General features: G+C 37.0%; 1 protein-coding gene across 1 annotated transcript in view; it reads right to left on the reverse strand.

Annotated features, from left to right (window-relative positions):
- Positions 1-13,721, reverse strand: part of LOC104160003 (matrilin-2-like) — a gene marked incomplete at its 3' end in the record, with an annotated part of 49,701 nt that overhangs the window by 14,263 nt on the left and 21,717 nt on the right. Inside the window, exons 5-6 of the mRNA XM_009698052.1 lie at positions 11,057-11,179; positions 6,525-6,647 (exon numbers count right to left, since the gene is read on the reverse strand). Of these exons, the coding sequence (XP_009696354.1) occupies positions 6,525-6,647; positions 11,057-11,179 (246 nt within the window). The remainder of the gene's footprint in view (positions 1-6,524; positions 6,648-11,056; positions 11,180-13,721) is intronic.

Below are 13,721 nucleotides of genomic sequence, written 5' to 3' on the forward strand. Positions count from 1 at the left end.
TCCTGGCTCATTTCTCCTACCCTTTGAACATGTATCAACTCTTCGATTGTCAGGAGCCTTCTCAACATGTTTTCTCAATTCTGGAAACCATACCTCAGTCATTAACTGTGTCCAGATGTTCACGCTGTAGACCAGGGCAAAGCAAAGTTTGTTTGATTCAGTTCCATCTTCTGTCTCTCCAGTCCCAGTCCTGGAATTGCTCTACTTTTCCTTAGCTCCCTCCCAGCTGTATTAGTTCGCAAGAGCTGTTCCTGTAGCCTGAGTATATATAGGAGACTCATGGCAATACCTTCTACACCAAGGACTGTCACAGAACTCCACAGAACAGTTCGACAGAACTCATTCCCTCTAATGTGCTCCAGATTCATCCTGTACAAAGCAGCTGCAGCTATGAAGCCTGAAAGCTTCAGGCTGATAGTCACCACTGATATTTTGCTTATATAATGCCTTTTGTATGAGAGACTTAAAATATCCTAGCTAGTCCAGTCACTTATTTCATAAGTCCAGTCATTTATTACACAAGCCCGTATTTACAAGACAGATTGCCAAAGCATAGTAAGGTAATACTTTAGAGTTTACTCAGTCAAGCCGATTCAAAAGTGCTAAAGAATTTTTTTTTTTTTTTTGGCAGGTTAAGCTGTTTCTTCATAAAGAAAGTCTAAGAAGAAATTAAAGAAAAGTCACAAAGCAGGTATTCTGTCCCCAAAGAGCTGCCAGGCCCACATTAGGCAAGTTTACCTGATTCTTTCTGCAGAAGACAATAACGTGCTCAGCTTCACGCAGACATTTAATGAGACAGGTCCCCGTTCTTTGCCAACTGAGTAATTTTTTCAGTACTTTATACTGCTGAGCCTCCCAAAGTGCTTTAAGAGACAGTAATTTGTTTTAATGAAATCAGTTCCTTCTTCAATAGCCCTGCCTTTGCAAATCATGTGTATACTCAGATGTGCTAAGATATTTAGTCAGGTCATCTAGTCAGGAAAGAGTATTTAGTTACTTTGAAAGAGCTTCTTTTAACCCTTCAGAATATTTGTGTTGAATCCAGTCAAATTAGACTACTTCCTTGTTACTACGTGAGACCATTTTCCTGGCAAGCGCCTTCCTGTTTCCAGACTGAATAGTTTCATATAAAAACGTATTTACTGAATATATATTTCAAGGGTATAATGTGTCATGCAATTAGTCAGCTTTCCTCTTAAATTAATTCTAACCACACGCACATTTTCAAGCATTTTAAAAGACACATTAAGAAATAAGTAGGCCAAAGAATATATAATTTTTTTCTATCTAGCTTCTTACCTCAGAAGCAGCCCATATGGATTGCTCCACAAAGTCATCTCCTCCTTTGCATTTAAACCCTAAGAAAATGCATTTCTGCCACAATACCTGCAACTGCCCAACTAATGATTATATACTTGAGAATAGAATACAATAAAATAGAACCAAACAGAATAGTTCCAGTTGGAAGGGACCTACAAAGATCAGCTAGTCCAACTGCCTGACCACTTCAGGGCTGACCACAAGTTAAACCATATCATTAAGGGCATTGTCCAAATGACTTTTAAACACCAACAGCCTTGGGGCATCAACCACCTCTCTAGGAAGCCTGTTTCAGTGTTTCACCTTCTCGGTAAAGAAATGCTTCCTAATGTCCAGTCTAAACCTTCGCCAGCGCGGCTTTTAACCATTCCCACGCATCCTGTCACTGGATCCCAGGGAGAAGAGCTCAGCACCTTCCTCTCTACGTCCCCTCCTCAGGAAGCTGTAGAGACCAATGAGGTCACCCCTCAGCCTCCTTTTCTCCAAATGAGACAAACCCAGAGTCCTCAGCTGCTCCTCACAGGACTTGCCTTCCAGCCCTTTCATCAGCTGTGTTGTTTGAGAGACAACTAAACAGATCTTAGAATGCTTTATTATCAACATCTGAGCAACTACAACCCTAAGCACTTTCAGATGACAATCTCTTGAGGGAGGATCTGTGCCGTCTTATGGCTATGCAGCTGCTAATGTACTGTGGACATAAAGGAAAAAAAAACCAGTGAAATAAGTAACTAATTTTTGCAGGCTTGCTTTTTTCCTTTTATAGCCTTCTAGGGACCTCTTACTCACAGAAGTAGGTCTGTTGGCCTGTAAGAATAATAAGCATATCAACTTAAATAATGCCTTTCCACTAACAAAGTTAAGAAGCGAGAACATTTTCTTGACAGTTGTTTTTGGAGATAAGTATTATTCACTTTTTTCAATATTTTTTTTATACAAATTGCCCTAATTCTAGGCAGGCTTAGCCTTGCAGACTGGCATTATTAATTGACCTACAAATTCATTTCACTTTTAGCTTCATGTTTCATTTCAATGATATTGGCTTAGCAGGGAAAATTGTCAACAGCATTCCAGTCAGCAAGTAGGTAAGTTGTCCAGGGAGTTAAATCTTCATGAAAAGACTGAGAAAAATTATAAATCTGTATTTCTTATACTGAAGTACTGTAATCCTTTAGTTGGTATGCAGAAAATATACACAGTTTGTATAAGAGCAAAGTAGAATAATATTTTCCTAATTTTTTAAAGTTTTGTTACTTTCATATTTCTGTACTGCCTCATGAGATATACACTAGAATGTAAACACTTAGAGATCTCACTGTTTTTAATGTTAGCCCATGTCTATTTCAATAAGAAACTTTTCTAAAGGATGAATTAATAACCTTCTTAGTGAGCAAGCAATTAATTCAGTTGTTATCTCCCCATGTTTGTCCCACCTTGTTTTCTTGCTTGGAATTAGTTAGCAGGTGATGAGAGCCATCTTTTACTTCCAGACACCAGTTCTGCACTCTGAGTGCTTACATTGCCCTCTCTGAACTGTGGATGGGTCACCTTTCTCTTGTATTGTTGTTTTACTCCTATGAGGCTTATAGGTCATTTAGGCTTAGGAAAAAAAAGTAAATTAAGGAGAAGCGTAGAAGAAAAGGGTACGAAGAAAAACGGTGACAGAATTAAGTATAGGCTTACAGAGGATGAAAAAGAACGTGGGGGAAGAGTAGAGCAGACTCATGGAAGCCTTGTAAGAACCTAGAAAGCAGCCAAAAAAATCTAGTGGTGCCAGGACTGCAGATAGGTGCCAGCAGCCGAACCACGGCCAAGAGAAGAGGTCCCAAGCCCAACAGCTGCAGTAATACGGAGACCGTCTAGCACCAGCGCCAGGAAAGAGAGGACCGCATGTCCAGCAACACCAAGAAGGTGGAGAGACTGTGCCTCCAGCAGCATGATGGAGAAAGAATGGCTCATTACCACCAAACTAACTGACAGGATTTTGTTCGTGTGAAAGGAGGGCAGTTAATGTGAAAAGCTGTTTAAAAATGCAAAGTGACAGTGCTTTGCCAGCCATACTTATCACTGAATAGACAGTTTCAAATATTTAGTCTACAAATTTGTTCATCAACTGTGTGCTGCAAACACTCAAGAGTGGTTGGCCATTCAGCGGTCACTTTGTGAGATTTTGTTTAATTATTGCCATTCAGGTAACTGGCTGACACGTGTCAATAAAGCAATTTTGGGGCTTGAGACCTCTTCTCCTGGTAGTGGTTTGGCTGATGGCACCTCTCTGCACCTCTTTGATCCTTAATCAGAGAAATTAGCCGATCAGAAAGGAGGAAGAGAAGTTAATAAACTTGCCTGTGAAATGAGTTTTCTGCACTTTCTCATTTACTTTTGCTGGAGTTTAAATTTTAGAAGCCTCAGATATCTTAGAGGGAAACCTTTGCCTCTTTGAGAGAACTGCGATGTGTATGTCGTGCTGAAATTCTCTCTTCGTTCTCTGGATGAAGAAGAGAGTAACCTTAATGAAGTCACTGCTTTTTGCAAAATTGTTGTTGTACTCAGTGGTTTATGGTATATGTGTACATCAAGATCTTTCTTCTGATCCTGCTCATTTGATAATAAATACTCCACAGAAAGGAATGGTTAACTAGCTTAAGAGTAATGAAAACTGAGTTACCACTACTGATGCAGTACTATACATAGTCCCCTTTACAAGATTTTCCAGGAAGGATGATTATTCCTTGGTGATCACATCTGCAGCGGCTGTACATTCTTGGTAGTAACATATTCCTCAAAAATCTCAAAGTGTTCAAATCTGAAAAATCGAATTCTGGAGACTGACAGCTAATAGGATTTGCAGACAAATTAGCATCAAAACTGCAAATTACCCAGACAATCTTTTCTTGTTCAGGAAATGTAGAGAGGCTAAGTTCTGCATGGGTAAAAAATAATTAATATACATTGAACCATTCACATGCATCAGTAACAAATGAAAAAGTTAAATGGTCAAATAAATGCAAAAAAATTTGAAAACTCGAAAGTGCTAATAATATGCTTTAAAATCACAATTAATATTGCTAACTATTGCAGGGGTATGAATAGCATGAGTTCCTGGTTTTTTGCTAAACTAGGTGTAAATGAATAGAAATCAAGTGGAGAGGAAAGACAGCTATAAAATTCAAGATACCATAGTGAACCCATGCATGAACTGTATTTTGAAAATAATTGACAATAACTGAGAACATGAAAGCTTCAAATGTCATCAACAGAGCTTATAATAGGCCTGTATATCTCCGTGCCAAAGACAGTCAGTGAGGAGGTAGGGAAAAAATGTTAAAGATGTATCACAACTCCAAATAGCACTCTTCAGACTTTGCAGAGAAATTATTAACAGGCAAAAAACCAAGCGCCACTGTAAAAAATTGAATAAATGGCATAGAAATATTTGTAAGCTTTTAATAAAAAAAATAGACTTCATATTTATTATAGAGGATAATACTAAGTTTGACATAGAAAGAATTCCACCAAAATTTATTTTTATCCCTACAATGCTATGGTAGCTACCTTCCCAGTAAGAATATCTTGGGTTGTAAAGGACCTTTCAACTAATAAAGAGAAAATAGTAACAACAACTGATGACACTAAGCATGAATATTTCAGATTAGAATATATGGTAGGAAAGAACTGGAGATGAAAGAACTGCCAACAGAAGTCATGGATTTTCTGTCTCAGGATACAGTCAAATCAATAGCAAAGAAATATATGCTTTATCCTAACAGAGGTAAAGGTCATGAGGATTAGCTAAGGTTATTGGATAAAATTCTGTGGAGTGTTAGATGTAGAAATTTGGGCCAGAACATCTAACAGGCCTTCTTGCCTTCTAGCCATTATTAGCTGCATTTTCAAAACCATTCAACTTCAGAAACCAGGTTCTTAAAATGGTATGTTAGTGGCCAAATTATGCTGAGGATAAATTATGCTGAGAAATTTAAACACTCCTATACTGACATTATGAAGCTACAAGTAAGGGAAACATTTCTGAAGACTAAGTACGGAGTGAATGTTCTTCAAAACCGCATAGGTTATCCCAGATCTAAAAAAACCTCAAAACCTCATTTATGTCCCCCATGTGAAACTACATGCAGAAAGTTCAGGTCCATAAACTGTCACCTATTTTGCATCTCAAAACAGGATTATCCTGCAAGGTAATAGTCAGATTATATTATGTTAGAGTTGTTTAAAATGACAAGAAAAAGTAAGCTGTTGGACAAAAGCATTGTGGTGGCCTGTGGCAGGTTTGGGGCCAAGGATTCACTTGGATTCACTTCCATGGGATTTCAGCATGTGTTTGAAACTAAGCACGCATTTAAGTGCTTGCCTGAAGAGAATACCTAACAAATAAGACGATTTTTTTTTCAAGGACTCACTAGGGGTTTTTTGTGGTAGATACCAGAAGACAATATTTTCCCAAAATGTAGCATGGGATGAAAAATTTATGAGAAGGCTAATAGGCTAGTAAAAAAGATTATGCTAAAAGCATTTACTGTGTATAAATGGGGAAGAAGAGTGAAATACTTACATGGTAATAGAGAGGGAAGTATGTTTTATGTTAAAAAATTATTATACTGTATTTCCACACTCACTCTTTTAAGTTGTAGTTCCTAGAGCTGATGTTTGCTTCTTTACTGCCCGTAGTGAAAATTAAAGGCACATAGTGAATGGGTTCTTAAGGGGAGTTAACTTTCTTTAAAGTCATCTTACCTCAAAGAGTCTGAAGTCTCTCCTTACATTACCATAAAACCAAGTGATTGATAAACAGCAAGGAATTGTCCACTTTCAAGTTTTTCGATGTATAACTTCTGTCTGAAGAGAAGCTACCAAGTTAGTCTGGCTTTGTTTTTTAATGGCCACATACACCATGCCAGTACATTATTGGCCACCTACACGGATCTAGAATAAAACATCTGGCATATTGTGTCAAAACAGCAGTGTTACTTTCTGTGTGAAATTAGTTGGAACAATTTTCCCAAGTCACCATTTATTATCAATAAAGGACGACGAATATGCCAATATGTATTCTTCCTTATCTACCACTCATATAGGAGAAGAGAGCTTCCCATCATTGTCTATGGCTAAACTGGATATTAATTTACAATGAATTTCCCTTTGGTTTGTGTCAAGAGATAAATGTGAATTGCTAAACTCATACTCACCAACACAATTCTTTCCATTTGCATCAAGCTCATACCCTTCATAACACTGACAGACGTAAGACCCAGGTGTGTTCACACAGATCTGCTCACAGGCATGTTTCTCCACAGCACAAAGGTCCTGAGCTACAAAACATAATTGCATGAATATGAAATTCTTTGACCTTCTATAATGCAGGGGTAGACTATAGATCAAAAACAAATTTCAGGAAGCTAGGAAGAGCTCTTTAGAGATGAGCTCATTTTAACACAGATCATGCCAATGTTCTGTCAAACAGTGAAAGTCTTATGACAGCAGGATCAATCCTCAAAGCTGAGGAGCTCATTCCTTCAGCTGAAGGCAATGACTATTGATGGGCCAATAGTGCCTAGTAGAGTTGCTTGACTGTATGTTTCTCTGAAAAGTTTGAAAGGCATTCTTCTTTTTTTTTTTTGAGAAAAAAAATAATTTGTGTTTGTTTGTATCTTTTCAGATAAATGATGATGAGGTTGGAAAGGGAAAGAAAAGGAAAACACAACACCAAAAGACTTGGAAATATTTCATTTCTGAGTTTTATAATTTTTCAGTTTTGTGCAAAGTACCAGAGCAAGTTACCCCTCCCAAGCAAAAGACCTCATTAGAAAAATTACTACAACAAATGACATCAGTTCAGCACCTGGCTGAATGAAGCACATTGGTCTTTCTTTTCAAGAGACTAAAGCTTTTCGAGAACCCCAAACTTCCCCAGTGAAATGTCTGGAAAGCAGAGTACTTTGCGTTGCGCAGGATCAGGCCCAAAGACTGCTCAACACACAATTATCATTTACAGCTACAAAAAAGACTCTTGGAACATGTTTGAGGAAACTAGCCAAGCAAATACAAATTTTCTTTTGCCGCTGTCTGTTTCATATCAAGTGGCATGATGAACAGCATAAACAGTCGTCTAACTCTCTTGTTCCAGTATAAACACCCACAAATAGATAATTTTCCGGTTTGTTTCAGCTACATCTCCTCTTCTGTACTATTTTGTGTATTAATGTAAGATTTTAACACCTCTGGAGAAGAATGGGAGAGATTAAGTTAAACAAACAAATACAGGGTAATGAGTAAAGAAGAGCCATTATCTGACACTACCACTCTTCTCTAGAAAAGTTAGACCAGAATGCATTAAAGGAGCATCCTTTGCATGGATGCAAAACCATCTTAATGAAATAAATGTAAGAATATTTCAAGTTAAATGAAAGACCTTTTTTTCCCCTAGTTTTGCTCTGGAAGATAGCTGAGTCGCTTTTTGGTTTTTTTTTAATCCCCCAGGTGGAAAGCAACAAATCACAAGTATGGCAGATTTTCTTCCTCAATGCAAGGAAATAATTTCTTTAGAAATAATGTTATAATGAAATGTATCCAGGAACAAAACTATCATCTGTTCAAAAGACAAATGCATCCTTTTCCACTCTGAAGCAAAGTTGTCAATTCATTGCTGATTGAAGCCACTTGGTTACGGGCTTTTAAGAACTGAATACTGATATGGTGTACTCTCACAACATAAAAATAGGGAACATGAGAATGAAAGAAGAGTGTAACTTTAGGTACAGAAGAATGAAAAGAGTGTAACTTTAGGTATATGTCATTCATCTTTTCTGCATTGTTTAATTTAGAAAGTGTTAAGATATATATAAGGAAACTATTTGTTCATGAAAGGGCTGACAAATACATCCAAACCTTAGATAAATACATCTGGTTTATGTTGATCATGTCTTGCACTAAACATAAACATGATGATTTATTTTACTTAGAGGTCAAGTGAGGAACATGCTGTCTCTGTGCACTTGTGGACAATCAGTAGCCAATGAAGGTAACTAAAATGGTCACAGACTGTGGGTTTTTCTATCGCCATGCATCCCCTTACCTCCAGAAATAACCTGTCCAGTTTGTCCAGGCTTGGTCTCCTTTCTTCACAAATTCTGTTACTTCTCTGGGCAGTTTATAGACATAATGGCCTGACCTTGTCTAGACTGCTAACGAATCGTTGCCCTCCTTCACCAATGATTTGCACCATCCTAGCACATTTAAGACCACTTTGATGACTCTCAATATTAGATTTCCAGTGCTAATTGCTAAAATTAGTTTATAGTTTGGTGATATAGAAAAAAGTCCATTAGAAGTAGGCTACAAACACATTGAATTACTCATTTCCCTTCCATATTTAGCGAACTGCAATCTAGTATCATCTGATTGATGATCAAAGCAAGTACACAGTCAAGCAAATCACGCGTGACAGGGAAGTGGGGAAAACTAATATAAGACTGAGTCATAGCTAAGAAAAAAAAAAAAAAAAAAAAAAGAAATGCAACAATGGCCTTTGAAAAACTGTGGAGAGTGAACATACTGAGGGCTACTGGGTCACCAGTAGGAAAACTACACACAATTCCAAAACTCTCTTGGAAATTAATCTGTAATTTGAAGCAGTGCCGTGCCCACAAGTTGAACTACTGACTGATAAAAACTATGGAAACATAACACAATAAAAAAGAAGACAACACAATAAAGAAAGAATTTTTCATAGCTGTAATTAAAATTTTTTGTACTGACTCACAAAAAAAAATCAAATTGTCAAAATTGATGTTAGCAGTGAGGATAGGGACAACGTGTGAGAGGAAATTAAAAAAAGGAGAAATTTTGAATTTCAAATAATTTCCAGAAAATTGAAAGCAAAAGAATTCTTTCTTAAAAATTCTTTAAGAAAATTAATAGTATGAGGAGGTTTTAAAAGAAAGGTTTAAAGGATACAAAAGTTTTATATGAAAAGCATTTTAAGAGGGACATAATGAAAAGAATATGTTGGAGAATATTATTGAAATGTGATTACATAGTCGAAGCCATCATTTAGGATTCTGACCACCCTGTTTCTGAAGAGCTATAGCAAATAAGCGGAAGCAGAGAAAATAGGCTGTGTGAAAAATTGTTCTTGTCACTATTCTTGTCTTGGCACAGCTGCTAAATCAAATAATCATTAGGAAATATTCCAGATTGGATTGAATTTTTTTCATCTTCTTGAGGAAACAAAAACACAAATAAAGTGTTAAATTTGTTCCATTTAACACAAAACATTCCCCTATAATTCACACACATGCATATGACAAATGTCTATATTTGGTGAAGGATGCTGGTGAGAAGGACTAGAAAACAGAGACTCCTAAAAGTAACTCATCCCATAGCTCGACAGCATAGGAGGTGAACAGCTCAAAAGCAGTTTCCGGCTGCAGCCCAAAGGGTCTGAAAACGCTTCCACGCAGCAGCGAGAATGCCCAAATTGCTCCGGTGCTGACATTCTTTTGTTCCCATTCCTATTAACTGAGGCTCTGACTGAAACCATGTGTCCCACCGCACATGTAAGGACTCTCATCCCCAAGCTGTAGAGTCACCTCAGATACTGATATATTCTCGTTGTTTCAGTGGTCATTAAGTATTTGATATAAAATACAACACTAAGCAAGAGAGACTAAGAACCCGCTAATCCCAAGATACTTGATTGTTTTACGGCACTCTCCTGAGATGTGGAACATGCGAGTTCAAACACAAGGACAGGATTTGAGCCTGCATCCTTCACCTTAATTCTAAAATATCAATTGTGAGGGGTACCTCCTATGCTCTCACCATGACTGTCTCCTCCAGCTTTCTGAAAAGATGTTTTCCAAAAATTTTCTTCTGGCTAAAATCAGTTTGGCAAATTTCACTTGAATCCATGCACTGTCGTGGGATAAGAAACTGCATTTTTAGCAAGTACATTTTCCACAAGTAATTAAAAAGAGTATTACATAATTTCTTCAAAATAATGATGGATACAGAAATAAATTTGACATGTCCATCTAATGTAGTCTGCTGTTAATTACTAGGAAGCAATTTAAAATGGACAAAAGAAATACTGCTTACAACGATCACAATTAAAGTGAAATATAGTTTGTTATTATAAACTATAAAGCCAATTACTTAAAACTGAAAAAAGACAACCCTTTTAATGAAGGAAATGAGAGCATAACCAAGACTTTTAAAGCTATTCTTTGAACGGTTGCAAACCCTTACACTTCAAGCAGCAGTTATGAAGAGCTTTTCAGAATGGCAAGTTATTTCACAGTTTGCTAGTATGGGGTTTAGTGCACCTTTCTGTACTATTTAGAACTGTGTGCTATCTAGACAAGTTACTATAGTTGGATTCACTTCATGTGAGATGATAAAACAGTTCATTCTTTGATTGTTGCTTCATTGTTGAACTTATTACACCAACAAAATCCAAATGCAATTTTGTGTAGTTACAGTGTACCTCTGCAAAGCTGTGTATAAAAGTTACCTTGATGTATTTCATAAAGGTTTATAAGAATTTCATTTATACAAAACAAGAAAAAGAATTAAAACTTCACCTTTTCAGACTCTTTCTGATGATTACCATTAATTATATACTGAGCTCAGTCCTTCTTTATGAGACCAACAAAAAGGGTATGTGAGGTTAAGCACTTTTTGGGAGCATGAAAGAGAAAAGTTAAGAAAGATAACATACTGCTGCAAGTCTTCTGGTCAGCATTCAGAATGTATCCTTGTTTACATTTGCATAGGTAGGAGCCAGGGGTGTTTATGCAGAAGTGATCACAGCCATGCTCAACTATACTGCACATATGGGGCACTGAAAGAAAAAAAGGAAAATGTTATTAACTGCTGATCTTACTAACTTGTGGTCATGACTAAAAAAAAAAAAAATGGTGTAGAAAGTGTGAAGTCATTTAGAAATTTCAAATTAAGTGTTGATAGTAAAGACAGAAATGGAAGCTTAAGTCTATAAGACTAAAAAAATCCTTAATTAACAGTACTACGTGTTTATCCCTAAAAAAAGTAGGACTTCAGGTATTTTCTGTCTGGTTGACATTGGTGGCATGTTTTTAGACATGAAATTACATGTAAAATGGAGATATAAACAAAATAAATATATACAACAGAGTATCTGGAAACACTAATTACTTGGTGGTCCCAAGAAGATAATGAAACAAACCTGCCACATTCAAATTTAGAGAATAAGTAAAATTTAAACTGTTCTAGAGGACGTTCAGTATCTTGAATGAAGAAAATCACCACACAGCACAATACTAAAGAAGAATGACTAGAAAACAACTTGATGAAGACTCTTGCTCGGTTAGTTATTAACGTTGAGGAACACACAAGCAATACATGATGATACTGAGGTCATGCATCTCCAAGATTCAGTAAGCGGGAGCTGAGCTGAGTTACACTGCAGAGTATAAGCCTTTCTGAGTCTATTTTTAATCTGTTTGTATTCTATGTCTCGAATAGCAAGTAGTAAAATGCAACAGACTCAGAGAGTAAGAAAGAAAAAGAACAGTGGGCCCATTCTGTCAAAATCATTGCTGAACTATTTTTCTCCAGATCAGTATTTGGGAATTATGAAATCTCCTTGATGTTTTCTTTCCACTGGAGCATTGCTTGTATGTAATTTCTATAATATATAGGTGAATTACATCTCAGAGAACATTGTGTGGAAAATAATCTATTTTGCTCAACAACAATTGGGGATTGCTGTGCTCTTTATTGTGCTAGGTTGACAAAGCACAAAATTTATGCAATAGATATTAACAGTAATCTTCCAGCAAGCACAACAGAAGCCTGATAAATAACTTGTGGTATGTGTGGTACTTGTGGGGGAAAAAAAATGTGGGTTTGAGATACATACAATGTATCTAGTCTTTGAAATGGTTACCAGAGTTAGGCATTTATTACTAATAGACAAACCACCACAATTCCCAAATCTCTTAATCAGCTTTTAGGACCTCATAATTTTCTGCCATAATAAAAACTTTTCAAGTACTTTTATTTATGTGAATACAGACATGCTTGGACTTCTTGTCTTTTCATCTTTCTGTCATTCTGAAAATGAAGTTTATGACCTCTAATACTTTCTAAACAGAAGTTTCCTCCTGGCTATATTTCACTAGATTTCAACATTAGGTCTAGCTTGTTGTGACCAGAGCAGCACTTTCAAATGTGCCATGTGAAAAATATATTCATTTCAGTAGTTTAAGCATCAGAAAATCTTACCATATACTAATGGTATAGAATATGAATCTATAGAACATTACTACAAAAACAGTCAGTCCTCCTATAGCAAAAGAACATAAGGTTGAAAGACAGAGTACTAAAAAAATGAAAAAAAAAAAAAAAAAAGAAAAGAGAAAGCAGCATTCAATGATAGCCATCCCAGTAACACAGTCCCTTCCGAGAATACATTGTTACCATCTGTTACCAATCTTCCGACATACTATCACATACTTTTTTTTTCCAAAGTGTCTCTGTTGCACCCATTTCAAAGAATCAGTGGTACTCTGGTCATCAGTCAGATTTCTGTAGCGAAGGAGGCTGCTGTCTGTATGATTTCTGCAACCTCATTTGTTGCGGGAGGTATTTGGTGGACACAGCTAGGGATTGAAGTAATTGAAAGGGTGATCTTGTAGTTAAGGAATTTGAATGTGAGCCTTGTGAATTAGATTTTATCTCTGTCACAGGGTCCTTATTTGATTTTGGGCAAGCCAATAATATTGGTATCTTCAAGCAAGCATCAGCCTTCACAACGTATGTGTTCAGGTAGAGACACCGGAATCCAGATTTGCAAGAATACAAGACTCTCTCAGCTGCAAGCGACAGCTGTAGAGCTGTGACTGGTATGTTACATTAGTCTAAAAACGCTAAATGCCCCAGAAAATCAGTCCAGGAATTGCACTGAGTCAAATATTTAAAGTTTGTGGACGATCTTGACAGTCTTAACCCTGTTTCTGTGCCTCTGTTCCTCCAATGTAAAATGGGGATGACACCACCACCTACTTGACAGGAGAATAATAAAGACCTTATTTGCTCCTGACTGCCCCATCCCAACTTCTGTCTTTCTCACTACTCTTCTATTCAATCTCCACCTCATTTCCTAGATTCTGTCCCCATTTCTGTTTATCTTCTTCTGAGTTTTCAACTCTTGCCTCACTCCTCCTGCCTCTGATTTCCCAGGATACTGTTTGCATCTCTTTTACCTTGCTGACTGGTAATAAAAAGAGGCCCCTGGTATCCCCTGGCTTCAACTGCTGTTTCTGACACCCCCAAATCTTTAGCAGCCAGAGGCAGCAACTGTAGGGGAAGGCTGACTTAGCCGCAGATGGAGGACAGCCCGT

The sequence above is a fragment of the Cariama cristata genome, unplaced genomic scaffold (assembly GCF_000690535.1).
Source record: "Cariama cristata isolate BGI_N322 unplaced genomic scaffold, ASM69053v1 scaffold924, whole genome shotgun sequence".
NCBI lineage: Eukaryota > Metazoa > Chordata > Aves > Cariamiformes > Cariamidae > Cariama > Cariama cristata.